At 44.1% G+C, this 18,265-nt stretch overlaps 1 protein-coding gene across 1 annotated transcript in view; it reads right to left on the bottom strand.

Annotated features, from left to right (window-relative positions):
* The window catches only part of LOC134077988 (thrombospondin type-1 domain-containing protein 7B-like), a 43,951-nt gene extending 28,985 nt beyond the window's left edge, over nucleotides 1–14,966 (bottom strand). Inside the window, exons 1-6 of the mRNA XM_062533619.1 lie at nucleotides 14,954–14,966; nucleotides 14,415–14,606; nucleotides 12,957–13,197; nucleotides 7,827–7,942; nucleotides 6,759–6,891; nucleotides 6,491–6,594 (exon numbers count right to left, since the gene is read on the bottom strand). Coding sequence (XP_062389603.1) covers nucleotides 6,491–6,594; nucleotides 6,759–6,891; nucleotides 7,827–7,942; nucleotides 12,957–13,197; nucleotides 14,415–14,606; nucleotides 14,954–14,966 — 799 coding nt within the window. The remainder of the gene's footprint in view (nucleotides 1–6,490; nucleotides 6,595–6,758; nucleotides 6,892–7,826; nucleotides 7,943–12,956; nucleotides 13,198–14,414; nucleotides 14,607–14,953) is intronic.
* Between the last annotated feature and the right edge of the window lie 3,299 nt (nucleotides 14,967–18,265).

The raw sequence follows: 18,265 nt of genomic DNA, 5'->3' as shown, positions 1-18,265 counted from the left end.
TAACAAGCTCTTTCCTTAAAAGGGAAAGTGACTGAATGCTGTTTAAGATACATAGAGATATCTCAAATCAAATAAAAAGGCAGCTATTGTATTAAGAAATTCAGATATATAAATGGTTGAGACAGAGATATACACTGTGGTTCGAGCACATAACAGAATTTAATGAATATTCCTTACTGTGATCACAATTCCGATATCCAATAGCCCCTTCATGATAACTCACCTCAAATTAGACTGGCAGCATTCACTGCTTGAATCTAACACATGCTGTCTCACAGGGAACAGCTCGCACCACAGCCATAAACAACAACAGTCTAATTTCCTCTCGTTTGTGACTCTGACACCAAGAATTATCATGAAATGAAGTGTGAGTTTATGCAGGAGGATGTCACACTGTGCAGGTGTTGTTAGTATTACTGCACTGCTTAGCTGCCATTTTGAAAAGATTAAAATCCAATTGGGCTCTGGCCTTCTTCGGCCCTACATTCCCTTGAGGACAGGGTTGTTTTTTTTTATCTTTGAACATGACCCCCCTGATGTCTTTGAGGAGCACATTGATCTACAAACATGCCTGTAACACATTTTATTGATCGCGATTTGACTTTTAAATTCTGCCCTCTGACCAAATTGGCTAGGTTCTCCTCACAACTACTAGTGCAATGTGGGGGTCCACAGTTGCCGTGATCGATGGATTTTGCATCACAGAGCACCCTGTCACTCTGGTGAACATCATTGATTTAATACACCTTGCGGCATTCAACTTTGCTTTACAAACTTCTTTTTCTTGTCAGAAGAATCTTTGTTTGCACATGTAAAACTACAATATTATCTGTTGAATATGGTTTCTATACGACATATCAACGAATGCTATCTGCACTGTGTGAGCTGTGAATATCTAGAAGATGTATGCATGTACAGTTACATCTATATTTGAATTCTGAAATGCCATGTGGAATTAGCTCATTTTTACCCCAGTGAAGTCATTTTACAGTCACACTTCTTGGCATTTTGTCACTCGCTCTAGCTTTTTCTGTTCTTTTTTTTTTTTTGTGGCGGTGCCCTTACCTCGGAAAGGTTGACAGTGGTGACATTCTGATTCAGAATGGAGGCCTACCCATTTTTAGCACAATTATTTCTTCTTCCATTCCCTTCAGCAGCACTCGCTTTCATATTATCTCCCTTTCAAATCGTTAACATTTTATTCTTATCTCAGCTTATGACAGGGATCATCTTTAATAATGTAGTTACTTACAAAGGTGACAATGTTTGCTGACTGCACAAAAGGACATAGCAGGGGAACTTTTCCCCTTTTCAAAGAGCTTGTCAAACTTCTTCCTCTGGGCTTTTCAATTCTCATTAAATCTACTGGGCCAGGCAGGAATGAAAAGAATTTGTTAAGTCGGTTTCTCACCTTACCCGTATTCAATCCCTCTCTCAGATTGGACTGCGATTAAATGAAACACGTTGCACGATGCCGTTTGAAGCTCAATTTTAGACAATGCGGTCAAAGCCCTGGACAAATTCTCTCGAGGGAATTTAATAAATTGGTGTGCGAGTGTTTACATTTTTCATCAGACCAGATGTCTGTTGTCTCCCTGTTTTGCTTTGATCACTCAAAAACCTTTATCTTTATCCGCGACATCTGTGTCTGCGTTCGAGGACTTAAATCTCAGCTATGCAAAGCAGCTCAATTCTCAGTGGCCATTGCATGAGTCAGCCACTACGGACCTCAACACATGGGGTGTCGGACAACTAACACCACAGGCCCATTAGATTTTACACTCCCAGCACAAGTAATCATCACATTGTTCAAGACGGAACAGATGTGTTTATGTGTTGTGTCTTCTCCTTCTACTCTTCGCACAAAGATTTACAATTCAGTTTGTTTAAGGTGTGGGTGGTTAATTTGGACACAAACAGCGCTGCTGCAGGTGGATTATGCATAATTGACTCCCGCAGTGTGTTAAGGGGTCACATTCTCTCACACATCCGAAGGTGGCAGCAGGGTTTCTCAGACTCACAGGTCTGCTATTGTTTTGAGGAGACGGATTTTTGCACTCCCACCAACTTCTGCTGAGGTGCCACTCTCGCTGGTTCATTGAGTGCAATTTAGTGCCTCTCCATCTCGCTCTGCTGTTTATTCTCTGCTGTGCTGATAAAGCAAGTCCTTTCAACACAGCAAGACTTTTCTCTTACTCGTTAATTTGCATCTCGCTTGCGGAGAGCTGTCAGAGTACTCTGCTAAGCATCGTCACACCTGATTGTTGGTTCAGTCAAATTAAAACAATGCGGCCACACCTCGGAATATGCTGGGACCGCGCCAAAACACGATCAGACTGAAAAACATTTGGGAGGTACATGCAGACATGGGCGGGATTGATGAAATATTATTTAAATATAGAAAAAGCTATTTGTGAGGACAGAAATAAAAAAGAACAATTTAATATGGCAGGACATACAGTATATGACTCTTTATAATCAAATGTTGGACAAGTATTTAGACCACATGGGAGAACCTTATGGAGAACAATGTGTGAGCGTAGTGATGTTAGTGTGAACAGATGTTTGTCAGACTGTGTATGTGTGTCTGTGTGTATGTTGGTGTGTATGTGAAGGTGTTCCATATGTGGAAGGGCACCCAAGGTGTGAGTAGGGAGTATGTATGGAGGGTGTATGGTGTGTGGGTGTTTCATGTATGGGTGAATGTGTGTGAGTATGAATAATGGTGAGTGCGTGTTCTACAGTAGGTATGTATGGGTGAATGTGTGTGAGTATGAATGATTGTGGGGAATGGGAATACCTAGCCAGTAGGACTGTATATTGATATGTCTAACAAGATAATATGTCTGTACTGGTACATTATAAGCAATTTCTGTTGCACGTATAAAATCAAATAAATATAATTATATAAACATAAAAAACATTTGGGAGGTATTTGGATGACATATTCCGTAATGCAGCAGAGCAGTGTAGTCTGTCATCAGTATGACAATAATGACAAAAACAAGGTTTTCATTTTTGTTTTCTAGTAGGAACATTATGCTGTCTATGCATAACTGGAATACTGTGATTTATGCATACGTATGATGCTAAAGATTATCTATACTGTACTGTATGTACATAATGTTTAGCACTAAAGCTTTGGCTGCCGAAGAAAGCAAAGTGTCAGGGCAATGCGATGGCTCAGCGTCAAGTAGTCAAGACATCTGTTGACAGTCAGCCAGACTGTGACGAAGACATTAAGATTAAGAATCATAAGAGTGTGGAAATATATATTGGTAACTAAAGGGAAAGGTGCTGTACACACATCATTATGGAGATTACCTTAGGGAGCTATACCTGACACTCTTCAGGGATAAAAATACCAGCATGGAGTTGAGTGCTATTTTGAACATCGCAGAAAATAGAAGCTTTTAGATCCAATCTTGGATGCTCTTTGTTTGTTCCATAGACATATACTGTACTTGCAAGCAAGCCAGGCGAAATTGTGAGACTGTGGCCAAATTGTAACATTAGTGAAACCATAACGTTCTCTATATGTTCACATATTCTGCAATTCTACAGTATATACCTAGCCTGATAAACCAGCCTAAATGGATTGGATGTCTAATTTAGTCTGGCCTCGATGAATGGATACAACGGAACATTGTTGATGAGCACAACCCGTTGTCTTTCAAACCATGTCTGTGCCTATAGGCCAACGCTCCCTCAAAACCCCGCCCCAGAGCCCTCTGCCTCGCCCGCGTTGATTCAAAACACATCTCTGCGTTGTGATTGGTTTAGTTGCCATCTGCCAGATTCAGGGCAGTGTTTTCAAAATGTACAGTGGTCCGGGGCCAGATCCAAATGCAGGCAAAACATTTTGCCGTCCAGCAGTTGGCGCTGGTTTTCCAGGCTAGTATATACCTGTTCACAACTACATTGTTTAAAAAAAATACTACAGTACATACATTGTATGACTGCACAATCCATGTTGTCTACCACTAAAGCCTACCTTACATTGCCAGACTTTGCAAAGATTTGGAAAAGATTTTTGAAAGACTACAGTCTCAGACGCTCTCACATCTAAAGACAATTCATTGAGTTTTTAGTCACAGACTAGTCACAGGCCAGTCTCAGATTAGGATTTTGCAAAGACTGTGGTCACTATTTACAAGACTGCTGCTAGATTCCTTCAAATTATTTCCATCGTGCACTAGGCTATACGTCATCATCAACAGGAACTCACATGATAGGCTACTCATATCAAAGTATTTTTTTCGCGTTTCTGCAGCATTGTTTGATAGTGTGACATCACTAACAGATATAGAGTTGTTCTGTCACGTAGAATAGCCGACTAATAAATTAGAGGGAAATGAAATAACAAATAATCATACATGCTACAGCTGTCGCCTATTTTGCCCCTTCCGTTTTCGTGTTCGTCGACCGAGGTCACTATTGGTTTTTAATGTTCACGTCACTATTTGCATGAGCCACGACTGAAAAGACTTACGATAATATCAAACATGTTTGATATTGTCGTAACGGCAAAACTAGAAAAAGACTGACTCCGACAGACTTAAAACCTCTAAGATTGGCACCTTACACTAAACGATTTAGATGACGGGAGCGCGCCGAGATTCTAGTACAACTGGCAAGATTTCCGCCCGATTTTGGAAAAGTAGTCGGCGACTGTTAAAACAGACCAAAATCGTGCAATGTAAGCCAGCCATAAGACGTAAACAACAAACACACGCTTCGCTGCATGCAGATGTCGTTCATCTTTTGTCAGACCGGTAAGGGAGTAAACTTCAATCGGGTCTTCAGATCTGAGCAGCATATGCATTTCAGAGGTAAAGCGCAAGCTGTGAAATTCATCAGGGCATGGAAGGTACTTGATAGAAAATTCCATGGGGTTGCGTCTGACAAATGATCTATGATGGGCCACTGCCATTGTTCTAATGAAACCTTAAAGCTACGCCTGGAATCATTTTTCAGCCTCCGTCTGAAGAATCACTGTGAGTCGGTACATATCAAAAAGTAAGACACCCATGACAAGGGCATCGAAGGGGAAAAAAAAGGAAAAAATTAAGCACCTTCAATCAATGTTTATAACCTTGAGATCCAAGGTAGGAAAAGTCATTAATGGCATCTCCAGGGGATTCCAACAGCCCTCTGGATGCAGTTTTCCATTACCGGCCACTGGAGAAGGCCAGAGCCCCTATGTCGTGTTTGAACACCAGCAGGAGGGTGAAGATGGTTGGGTCTAGCCTTCCCTTACTGCACCTTGTGAGCCGAAACCTTGATACCAATAGGATGCGTCCAAGTCAATGTCACAGTCAAATGAAGAGCTCTGTCTGGCGGTGCGGACTGCGGAGGCAGCTGCAGAGTTAGGTGCCCGTCATGTACGCAGTCATGCGCGGCCTCCGCTGCGGCGGCCTATTAAGGCCAATGCCGCTTAGCGCTGGCCTCGCTGTCATGTCTGGCTATAATATTCCAACAGCGACGAGATTGTGATTTCAATCACCGCGCACTAACCCCTCTTCCCCTCGCCATTGTTCCGCACTCATTATTTAGTTGGAATCACATGGACATTTGGGTTTCAAAAGGATGTCTTTCGGAACAAAACACCTGCGAAATTGTGATGCATCACTTCATTATTTTTAATGACTACACTCATATTTGGCATAATGCCACCTAATGAAATGCCACATTTTGACTGTGCTTCTCCGATATTTCACTAAATATGTTAATGAGACAGTCAAACTAGTCGGCATACTCGCGGTAATTTTTAATGGTCTGATTATTTCTTTGTATATGTTTAAAAATGTATGGTGTTCATGTCAGCGATGCAGAGAGCCTCCGAGGAGCAGGAAGAAACAGGGTCACTGAAACTGAGACGGCAACTTTGGAGCCTGCGATTTATTTGAGTTTGCTGCCCGGGTTTGGGATTTATACGGACATCTGTTTTGCTTTGTTCCGGGCTGAAATGTTCCAATTACGACCTTGGGTTCCTAAATGATTCTGAGGGAGCGTAGATTCAACCATTAACTTCACTGAAAAACAGTCTAGATTTCTGTTGTTCCTCAAGGAGCTTTATAGGTCAGAGAGTGTGTAGGCATGGGTGTGTGTGGTGTGCTCTGGTGTGTGCGTGGGAGAGGAGTTACTCAAATATGCATAAAGAGCTCGCAACAACATTAACAGCCATCTAATTGGAAGTCACTTTGTTGCCGCTGTGAACTTGAGGCCAGCGCAGCCATTTCTCTTGTCAAAATGAGGTGTATGATTCACTTTAACAGTGACCATAAATCAGGGGTGTTCTGGGGTCCTGCTGAGTGCCTGCACACCTTTAGTGGCTTTAAAATATATAGCGTGAAAATATGAACCCACAACACCGCAGCTCTCTGTTTCAACGCGTCTGCTCCCGCCTCCTGCGCTAGGAGTAGAGTCGTGGTTGGTATCAATGACGCACTCGTGTGTTCAGTCACGAGGGCAGTTCATTTTCCCTTACCTCGCACTTCAAGCCCTCTCCCGCATGCCTCTCCCGGTCCTGTTATCCCCTGTCTGACAGCATCTGGGACCAGAGTACAAGGGTGCCACTTATGTGTCCTCCATCTGTTCGTGGGGATGGCAAAGGCAAGAGTGCTCTTTAAAGTGATGCCTTGGGTAATGGGAAACAAAGTGCTGTGACATTTGAACATCATTAATGGCAAGGAGAAAGCTTCTCTCAATGGTGTGTGGATGGCCGCAGCACGTCTGACAAGCCTTGCGTTGTTTACCTGAAGGATGGACAAACAGGCAGAGCCTCACATTCCCGCTCTTCATACAGAGTGTCAGGACACTCTTGTCCACCATTGGCTGACCTCTGGATTGTGGTCCTGTATCGTGACTGTGTAGGTATGCTAGCATTGACTGTCAAATGAAAGAAAAACACAATGCCAGATCATCAATACAAATGTTTAACACTTAGATGTGAAAAGAAAAATGGGCAACGCTTGTATGTCCATAGAAATGCCCAAAATAAGACTGCGATATACTCAGTCTTCATGCCATGTGACCCTCCAATCTGCTTCTTGTATACGCATCCTAGAGTGATCTAATGACTTAATTTGGCTCAGACTAAACGGCTCATTACACATAGCTAATTGAGAAACACTGAAAATAGTGCAATTAAGTGTGTGATTACATCACTAGAAGATCCAACTTGGGAAGGCAACTCTGCAGATGGAGCCGCATACAAAAAGGAACAGAAAAAAAAAGATGCAATTACATACTTATGCTATCTAAGCAGCATTAGCATATTGTTCAGAGACATTAAATATCTATTTCCACCTTTGTTAATCAGGAAAGTAATTGGTGATTATGAACGCAGTGTAAGTGTGATTGAATTATATTTATATTTAGCAAATTGTGTCTTAGGGGAAAGTAGTAAGAAGACTACAGCTGTCTGCTTTTGCTTTTGTCCGTACTGCAGTGATGCCATTTTAACACACACTGCCCGTGCAGGTTATTTGGGATTACCTCCGCTGCTTTACTCAACCCCAGATGCACCCTCATACTTAATTCAACAGCGTTTACATTAGGAATGCAGAATAGGTCACTCCACAAACACTGCATTACAGACTTTCCTCGAAAATTCTGTGACTAATCTTTTCATCCTCTGGAGAATAAAGGGAATTATTGAGTCAGAGGAGATTTGGAGGCAAAATGCTAAGCATTGCACTTTTGTTTGAAGTCAGGGAAGATTATGACGGGTGGAGGGTGGGGTGGAGGGAGGGGAGCAGAGAAAAAAAAAAAAAAACGGCAAACTGCTGATGTCCTTATGTGGAGTTGTTCTGCTGAAGCACCTGGCAGACAAGTTGAAGGACAGGCGGTCCATTCACTGAAGGGAGTCACCCTGCAGTCCGTCTTACAGGGGAGCAGACAGGGCTGGACAGTGTCGGGACGGGCAGAGTCTGGACACCTGAATCAAAAACAGATATGAGAGGGGGGGAGAGGGGGTGGGGGGGGGGCAGGGAGGGAGAGAAATAGAGAGATTGTGATCAATGATACGCTGCCTGAGTCCTGGTAGCGGAGGATGGTGTACTGTCCTTGACATTACAGAGTAGGCACCCCATCAGGGAATTGAGGGATGCCATCTATCCTGGTCATGCACTCCCTAATGCTGATAAATGTAATGATTTGTCCTATATGGGTTTAACGAATGCATAAAGATGCAATCGAGCTGTCTAGAATAGATAGTAACCACAGCTAAGGACAGACGGCACTGATCCAAGAGGGGAGTGATGTTTAACCACATGGAAGTAAATAGATATACATACAGTACTATTCACACAAACATGTGCAAAGGTAGAGAAGGAAAAGAAGAAACTAATGGAGATAGAGAAGAGAACAAATGGTCTTAAGATTATCAAAACAAAGCAAAGCAAAAGAGCTGATTGTTGCTAAACACAGGGTATCTGCGTGCACACACACACACACACACACACACACAAATAAATGAAGCACGATCGAAGTCCATGACACAGTAGCTAATTAAATCTGAAAAATCTGGAGTCTGCAAGCAGTATACAAATGACTTTGTTTATACTTGGCACGATGACAGCATCCGCCACACTGAGCTGTGCTTCCCAAGACAGAGAGAAAGGGGCATATGGTTTCAAAGGTGCACACATCCTTGAGTTTCCCCAGTGCCAGTTCTGAGATGTTTTTTCTTTGCAGACATGCATCGGATGAATTAGTTTAACCATAATACTGTACAATATTCATCAACACCATGGTCTGAAGTTCAGTTGCGTCTCACTATTGAATCTCACTATATTTGAATATCAAATAATAGTAGTAGTATGATGTGATTTGCTGTCCATGTTAAAATAAAAAAAAAAATAAAGTAAAAATCACATTTTTGCAGTTCAGCTAGTTTCATATCAAATAACACAATCTGTTTCAGTCTTGATCGCTGGTAAGGGAGCCCTTGTATTTTACTGGCTACATGTGTGCTTTCCCTGCTTCTGAGATGTTCTTCAGGCAAAGGTCAGTATTACAGTCCACCTTACAAGCTGTAATTATAGCCCAAGGCACACAGCACAGTGCAGTATTCTGGATAAAACATATAAACGTATCTTACAACTGCTAGTCCTTTTTAGGCTATGCTTAGTCACTCTCCAAATTGCTGCCATCTCTTTTTTCCCCTATTTTACCTCCAGTTACCAGAATACATGCACTACAAAGACAGCTGTATGGGACGCCTGCCATTACACCCACAGGAACTTCACTGACATATCACTCTAAATCCATAAGGGATTAATATGCCGTTGGTTCCCCCTTTACAGCTTCTTCAGCTTCGGGGGAAGAATTTGCACAAGATTTCAGAGTCTCTTGCCCAATCATTCAGCAGACTGTTTCGTGAGGTCAGAGGTCAGACACTGTTCTAGTTCATCCGAAAAGGGTCTCATGGTGGAGACAACCGTGTTCGCTGCGAGCTAGTCAAGTTCTTCCATACCAGAATCCCTAAAACAGGTCTGCATGGACCTTACTTTGTGCACTGTGTGTAGAGTCATGCTGATGGAGGGATAACAGCATAATGGTTCTTTTTCAGGGGTTGGGCTTGGGTCAGTGAAGGGAAATGCTTCAGTACACCAAGACATTTTGGAGAATTATATGCTTCCAACTTTTTAGAGGCCCTTTTCAGTTCCAGCATGACTGTACCTCTGTGCACAAAGCAACGTCCACAAAGACACCATTGGGCAAGTTAGCGTGAAAGAACTTGACTGACCCACAGAGAACAGGTTTGTCGATGCCATAAAGCATCTTTCAAATGGATTTAAAAGAGAGACTTGTGAGCCAGATCTTCTTGTCCAACATCAGTGCCTGACATCCCAAATACCCTTCTGAATGAATGGGCAAAAATGTCCACATACACTTCTTGTAGAAATCTTGTAGAAACTCTTCTCTTCCCAAAAGAGCTGCTCGAGTAGCAGGAGGATGGGGTTCAGGACGGGACTCCACGTTAATACCTATGGATTTATAATAGGGTGTCCTTTAAGTTCCTGTGAGTGTAATGGCAGGCGTCCAAATAGTTGTCCAAATAGTGTTTTCAAGAAGCTGGCTAAGTCGCTGCATATGTTTTAATGGAAAATAAATAGAACTTTTTCCAACCTTCTCCCTTCTTGAGGGGAGACTCCTTTGATTGCTCATCACGGGCCAAACGTCAGATTTGAGAAAACAGCCCAGGACTAAGCCACCACATATATAAACATACCGCACGGCACTTGGTAGGAGATTTCCTCTAAACATTTCCTTTAAAGCTGCCCCCTTGAAGCGGTGAGCGCTTTGATTTAAAAAACAGCGTCAGATCCAAACTGGTGTCAATCGCTGGAGGGATTCAGACTGTCAAAAAAAAAAAAAAGCAATTTCAATGGACAAGCTGCTGAAGAGCAGCGTTTGCAGCTTTCATTCCCTCCCTACCCGAGAGTACACCTTTGGCTCCGTGGGTCCCCACACACTCCCTGGGCCAAGGAGAGGGGTTCGAGTTGTGTGTGTGTGTGTGTGTGTGTGTGTGTGTGTGTGTGTGTGTGTGTGTGTGTGTGTGTGTGTGTGTGGCGCAGGCCCACTGCTCAGCGGGCGCAGGTGGAGGCAGTGTCGGGGTGCAGCCGAGGCCAGACCCCAGCATGGGTCCTGAAACCCTGGGCCCTCTTAGCCCAATGTGGAAGTGACATCAAAGCAGAGCAGGGATTTAAAACACACACAGCCATTTTTTTTTTGTCTTTGCCGCGCTTGGTTTACCGCGCTCTGGTGAAATGAGCCATGGGGCATGGTGATATAACATAGGCAAAGGAGGAGCAGGTGCAGGGTGGAATGGAAAGCGCGGGGGGGGGGGGGAGCGGGGGGGAGAGGGTCGAAAGAGAGAGAAAGAGAAAGAAAGAGAGAGGCGGATTGATTGCAGGAGATGAAAGATGAGTGGTCAGCATCAGTCTGAGAGAGTGGGAGAAAGGTGAGCAACCAAACCGACCTTCTTTTCAAAGAAACTCCAAAGAACTCGAAACATAAAGGTTATTGATTCCTGAAGCCTGTTGAAAGGAGGATTTCTCTAGCAGTCTATAGGACGGTCAAAAAAAGTCCCGAACAGGCCAGTAGTTTCATAACGACCACACCCATTAGTGATGGATGGGCATTTTCTTTCAGTGAAACAAATGCCAGGAAGAGGAGCAACCACTAAAAAGTGAGCTTAAGAGCACGGCAGCTGAGGACTCTTCCCGTAAAACACTTTCATGTCTGAGTCAATAAAATGTGGGGCAAAACCGGGGGGAAACCGGCTGAATAATTGATAAGCTAATTGATTACCTCACACACAATAATATCTTTTCCACATAAGGAGTAGGGCATTTCCTCACCCAAAGCTCCATTACTGGATTCCCTCGAGAGGAGCGAATTATCAAAGTAAGTAGAATGTGTGAATCACCTCGGCTCCATGGCAGAGGCGGAAAAGTCCAGCTACAGAAAGTAAAAGTCCAATCAGGCCTTCACAGGTGGTCTCACCAATTAGCTGCTCTACCTGGCTGAAGAGTTGTGCTAATTAAAATCAGCTGGTGGGCACAGATACAGTATGTAGTAAGACTATCCCAACATTTTCTCCTGCCCCTCACCATATCTCTGAAGACACTAGCCATGTGTAAAAGGCAAAGGCTACAAAGGACACATGAACCCTTTTACTATAAATTATTAATTTTAATGTTAACATAATGTTGCTTTGGACAAAAGTGCAAAATACCATAAAAATAGAATGCAATCACCTTTGCCCTCTCCAGCCTCTGGAACGTGCACTGTATTTTTTTAACATCTAAAGAATGCATAGTGCGTCTCAGCGAAAGGCCTTTGCCTAGCCCCTGAACAGCTATTATACAAGGGAACGTATATAACATACAGTGGGGTTTGTGTATTACACCAACGCAGGCTGAACTGAGACCTTTTCCAGGCCAGGTCAAAGTAATACCAAGACACTGTAACACTGAATCCTGTGTTGTACCATGCTACACAACACATAGTCATTTATTAATCTTTTGAACAATAACCATTGCAATTGCCAACTGGGGGGTTTCTGTGCACCAAACCACACTGTGTAATATGGAGCCCTCTTTTTAAACGTGATTTACACCATCATAACATGTGGAATTGCTGCTGCTGCTGCTGTTGTTGTTGTTGTTGTGGTGGTGTTGAGTGGGAGGAGGGACTAGTTTTGCTCCCACTGCAAAGCCTGTGTGTGGTACGCTCCACTCTCTTCTATAAGCAAGGAATTAGGCCACTGCCATGTCAATGACGTGGCCAAAATGATTCATTAGAACACCTACTCAGAGTATTATGAGTGGGCTGGAAAGCAGTAAAAAAAAAAAAAAAAAGATGTATGGCATACAATTAAAATGGGATAATTACATAAATAAAAATTTGAATTACGGCCCATGCACTCAATTCCTTTCCCAGGGATACTTTTTATGCTTGAAAATAAAAGGCCCCCTCTAAAGGTAAAACGCCAACACGGCTAACCAGAGAAATCAATGGAAATGGATGAACCTATAAATGTAATGTCCACCAGAAAGCCCACAGAAATACAGCATGTATTAAAGCGCCGTTGGCTAGGAAATGCTAATTAAAAGTCCAGGATTAAACTGCCTCTTTGCCTTTAAGAGACACTATTTTCACATCTCTGAGGGCTGCATGGCCATATTGTCAGCAGATGGGTGACTTGCTCAGATCTACAAGATGACAAAATGGGAGCAGAGATTTTTGCTGTCACATTATACGCCATCCAAGAGAGACTATATTTAGACTCCTGGCAGTCCAGCGAGCGTAAAGTACTTATATGTTCACCGTGTCAAAATCGGTGCTTTGCTTCAGTCGTCTACAGCTCTCCCACAACACTGACGGGGGGTCGGAGGGGGGGGAGAGGAATGGTGGGGGGTCAGAATGTAATAATGTATTACCTCTTAGGGATCACTGGGCCCGCGTTCATTTTCATGCAGGTGACCGTGCGGCTCTGGGTCCCCGCTGTGGCACACGAGGCGGTGCCGTTCCACTGGCTGGGGCCGGTTCCGTTGGCGCCGGCTGACGGGTCCTCGACACAGGGCTCCCAGGGCGAGGCCTCCCAGTAGAACACGATGCACGGATGGTCATTGCATGACCTCCACTCCTCCAAGGCGGTGGCGGCCGGACACGCTTTCCCACCTTGACGACGGCGGGAGACAGTCGACAAGACGAGTTGCGCGCACAAAAGGAAAACAGCTATCAGGCAGAGAGCAGCTCACTTGACCCTTTTTTTAATGCCTTTCTTAAAAACCAGCTTGTTACGTCTATGCTCATTAATTAGCCCATCGCAGTGCGGATTCGGATATGAATACATCGGAGCTGAGCCGCGGAGCAGGAAGGGATTATTACCTTGTTTTTGCCCTCCCCTGTATTGTAATTAGTAACCCTAAGTCACCATGACATTGAATTGACATTCAGCCCCTTTTTCCCCATCGCACAATGACTTGCCGCTCAAGTAAGTGCTCCAGAATGTAAAATAACTACTTAGTGCGCAGATTGGGGGAATATTAATTAGGGATTGTCTGGCTAATAACAGCCTTCAGGTCTTTGGAGAATCTAAGGTTGGGTTGGGAGGGATTTCCATATTTCTGCAGTGCGGTGTGTATGTGTGTATGTATGTGTGTGCGTGTGTGTGTGTGTGGGTGTGTGTGTGTGTGTGTGTGTGTGTGTGTGTGTGTCGGACAGAGGCACAGAGAGAGACAGAGAGAGAGAGAGAGAGAGAAACAGAGCAGATGAAAGAGGAGGAGGAAGAAGAGGAGGCAGAGAGAGAAAGCGCGAGAGAGTGAGCCAGAAAGAGAAAGAGAAGAGGTGAGAAAGAGGGTGAGGCAGAGGTAGAGCGAGCGAGAGGAAAGGCGAGAGACTACATTGGGCAGAAGGCGTCCCTAGACTCAGGTGTATTTTTGTCTTAATTACAGAGCTCTTCCTGCCATTTAAAACAGGCCACACATGATTTATGCCACTGAGGCAGATCCTACCCAACAGCTGTTTCCAGCGACTCGCTCTTTTCAGTCACGCCGCTCTGCTGGCGCACAGATAACCGCCGATGAAAAGCTGCTCACAGCGCAGGCACAAATGAGCCCACTGTAAACACATCTCTCACAAATAACCTTCCCCTAACTCCTAAAACAGCCTCACATTAATAACTTTAGCTTGGACCCATGATGATCTTTCCTTTTTCAAACACCACCAGTAAAACCACATTAGAGCATGCCAGCAAATACCCAATCAAAGAGAAACAACTGTGCTGGAACGCTGGAACGCTGGAGGGGGGGGTTGGGGACTTCAAACCCAGTCATGGCGTATCACGGGAGGGACGCTTATTACAGTCTGATTAAGGTCACTCGTCTGGCACCTACCTTCGCCGGGCGGCGCCAGGATGGTGCGCGTGCGACTCTGCCGGCCCTCGGCGCTTTTGGACGAGCAGGAGTGGGAGCACAGGGACCACGGCGACCAGGAGCCCACCACGCAGCCGCCGGGGCAGGCCACCTCGCAGGCCACCTGGGCGGCCGGGGGCTCGTCGGAGCACAGCTCCCCGGGTACGCGGCCGCCTGCGGAGCCAGAGCAGGAGACACAATGGGGGTTTGAGCTGGAGCTCAGCGGAACAGGAAAACACGGTGGGGAGTAAAATAATTAAAAAACAAACAAACAAACAAACAAAAAAACAGCTGTAAGCCACCTGTGAAAGACTCTGCAGCAGCAGATACTATTGTAACAGTAAAAAAAAACCCAGAACAGATCCACTTCATTATCTGGATTTAAGGCATGGCGGAGGGCTGTGTTTGTGCATGTCTGAGCAGCGTACGGCGCATGATGTGGAGATGAAGAATTAAAGAGGTGCAAAATACAGAGATGAATGCATGCATTGTGGATATTGTGCCGTAAATATTAATTCTACCATGTGGCACCATCTCCGAGTCGGAGAGGAGAATTGCTTTTATCTTCTTAATACCACTCTGATGATCAGGCGAGTGTGACTGTTTTTCATCTCGAAATGAGGGATTCAAAGCTCAGACTCATTTCTTTTCTTCCATTTTTTTTGGTCGTCAGCCCCTCGAAATGGAAAACACTCTGTCACATTCAATTTGAATTTCATTACATCTAATAAACATAATAGACCATTATAAATTGTTATTCGGAAGTTGTTTCAGAGCTGTTCTGCACCAGCTTCAGTAATCAAATGAATCAAAACCATCAAAAATGTCTATTAATTACATTAACAGCTGTTCTTCACAACCATGTCATTGTGTGCGAAAAGTGAGAAACACATTTCCACAAGCAGTAATTTTCCCATTTTCCTCAAGACCCAATCATTTCTTATGTGTCAAATGAACTGACTGCAATGAACCACACAACAGCATCCAAATGAATGACTCGTTAATCACCATTTACTTGGGTCGCCTTTAAATGGGTGCTGATTGACCTAATGAAGCTAAATCAGTCTCTCTGTTAAATGTCAATGTGTCTGTGTGTGTTTTTCAATATCGGAATTCATGGGCCTGAAAACATCAAAACATCAAAACATCATAAATGCTCACAAGAAATTGTAATGAAGAGGGGGGAAAACTCCTGTCTGAGGAGGAAATAAATAAATTGGCATATGCTATGAATTAAAACACACCTACTTAATAAATATTCAAAGACCACATGTACTGTAAACCAGCACCACTTCCACTGCAAATGTGACTGAATCATCCAAAGCCATCTTCACAGCAAAAGGAGTCAAAAAGCTTCAAGAAACTGATTTGGAGAATTCTGTTTGACAAGATGCTTTTCGATACCTCTGTGGAACCCCCTCAACCCCTTTGCTCATGCCTTTTCAAATGTGCAGTTCAACAACAACATCCCGGGGGCAGATTTGTTATCTTTTTATTCACTGTCTCTTTCTGCCTCTCTCTCTCCCTCGCCATTGAGACGTCTCTCATGCCAGGAGGGCAGGGGATGAGTGCAGGTGCTGTGCTTCATCAAGTGGAGCGCCAACGTGGAGGAGTCCCTTTAGGGGCCCGTGCTCCTCTGCTCTCTCAGTCTACTGCTGTCTGCCTCTGGAGTCATCAAAGCCACGGCGCTGGAGAGGGGGGGGATGTACTCGGTGTGGAGGAGTGGCAGGGGAAGGTGCCCTGGGTGACCACGTGTCTCTCTCTCTCTCTCTCTCTGGCTGGTAGATAACCGCATCTCCCCCGGAGAACAGAGAGCCTGCGAGCCTGAGTTAACAAAGAGCCAACACCGCACACAACTTCCGTGTACTCACAGCTGCTTTCCATTCGTCCCCTCGCAATCTCTTCCAATCAGAAAGGATTTATATAGCAGCAGTCACAGAAGAAAGTTGCTACTAACTGGCTGGCAATGTACCTCATTATTTTTGAGCAGTAGGATGCCTTAGAAATTGATATAGTGAGAGCTCAATCACTGTATACCAATACTGTATGAACAATAGTCACTATAGCAACAGTAAGTGAAGGCAACAGCTGACCATCGTTCCAAGTTCTCCAGAGTAATCAGCAGCCATTATATACCTTATATACAGATGGAAGGCCTCCTTAGAATGCATTTAAGGCCAGTTCTGAGGAAAATTCTCGCTGAAAGCGTCTGTTTCCTTGGGAACAGAGTACTCAAAATCTGAGGCGTTCAAATGTCTTATTCAAAGGATTCAAACTAATTCCTAACTATTCCGGCACAAGTTTCCCCATACAAAAAAAAAACTCAACTATCAGCAGTTGAGTATATTCCACAGCTCTCTGGCAGTGCGACACACGCATTTATGTAATTACACCTGAGGCTCTGAACTCACCCACTTCAGAGAGATGGTCTAGGGAGAGTTTCTGCTGCAACGTTCACATGCAGATAAATGCTTTAGAGCTAGAGGTCATACTTGTGGCTGCCAATGACTTATGTCTCCTCACTCAATCCATATCTCCCACAGCTCTGCCCAACAGTCAGAACTGTACGAATTTGAAATGTACTGTATGCTCTGCCCCTGAGAACCGTAGATAAAAAATGTGCATGTAGATTACCTCAATTAACCCACACAACCCACGCCGAGGGAACATCTCAACAGTGACAGCTCTTCTGCTTTTTCTTGAAACTATGCAGCAGCGTAATGGAGCTTGATCCCCGCTTTTCCATAAAACATATACTGTATAAATGGGCAATTACAGCAGCTACTCCTACTGAGATTGGCAAAGGTGTGGACATAAATTGGCCTAGTTGATTGCACTTGTCAGTATGACTGGCAACTGAATTACTGTACACACTGTGCAAAATACACACAGGCCATCATCGCAATATCAATTTTACATACGCTCTGGATAACTCAGCTAAAATATACAGTATTCAGAATGTGTGTGCTCAATGACCGCAAAGCAAACAACTCAGTTTTGAAAAAAAAAAAACACAGCCTTAAAAATGCAAGAGCATTGCTAGCAACTAATAAGAAAATATACACACAGCGTGGTTTGTTAGCCCTTGTTAGCCAATAGAATTTCTGCCCACAACATTAGTGCATTACTGTATAGGATATATGCGCCGGTTAATGTTAAACTGAAAGCTATGGCACCTGGGCCAAAGAAATGTCAAATGGAGATCCCACACAGAGGTGAGCAGAAAATTAAATGTCATCTTCAGGGAGTCAAAGGGTTGACCTTTAGATAATGCGAATAAAAAGTAGCTGTGGAAGACATCACTGGCCTTGCGGTTTCTCTCACTGAATACACAAACCTCATTTGGACGAAAAAAATGTGGTAAAAAAGGTTTAGAGCCAAAAGAGCCATTCCAATGAAAACGCAAGAGTTTAAAAACAAGCCTGGTGTGCATGAGACATATATGTGCTAATCCATCTGCCTGAGCCTGTCAAACAACTTCAGATTTAGAGGGACATTGAAATGATAATTCACTAGACTGTCACAGCGGGATGATTTTGTGGATTGATCCGAATTATACCACCCTGGCTTGGCTATCGACAGTCCTGCCACGCTTACAGAAAGGTCATCTACCAGATTACTGTCACCACCATTGATTAGACACACTGATAACGGACACTTTGATAGATCACACAGTCAGTGAGAAAACAGATAGTCGCCGAGCTCCCCCCCGCCCTCATCTCTATTTAAAGCACCGACTGGGAGGTTCGGCTGCATAACAACTCTGTCCGGTGCCCCCGACGACAACAAATAAGGACCGCGAGCCTGCAAACAAACACGCCGCTGCGTCAGAG

The sequence above is a fragment of the Sardina pilchardus genome, chromosome 4 (genome assembly GCF_963854185.1).
Source record: "Sardina pilchardus chromosome 4, fSarPil1.1, whole genome shotgun sequence".
Lineage (NCBI taxonomy): Eukaryota > Metazoa > Chordata > Actinopteri > Clupeiformes > Clupeidae > Sardina > Sardina pilchardus.
Note: the sequence above shows the minus strand (reverse complement) of the source record. Positions and strands in the feature narration are given on the sequence as shown.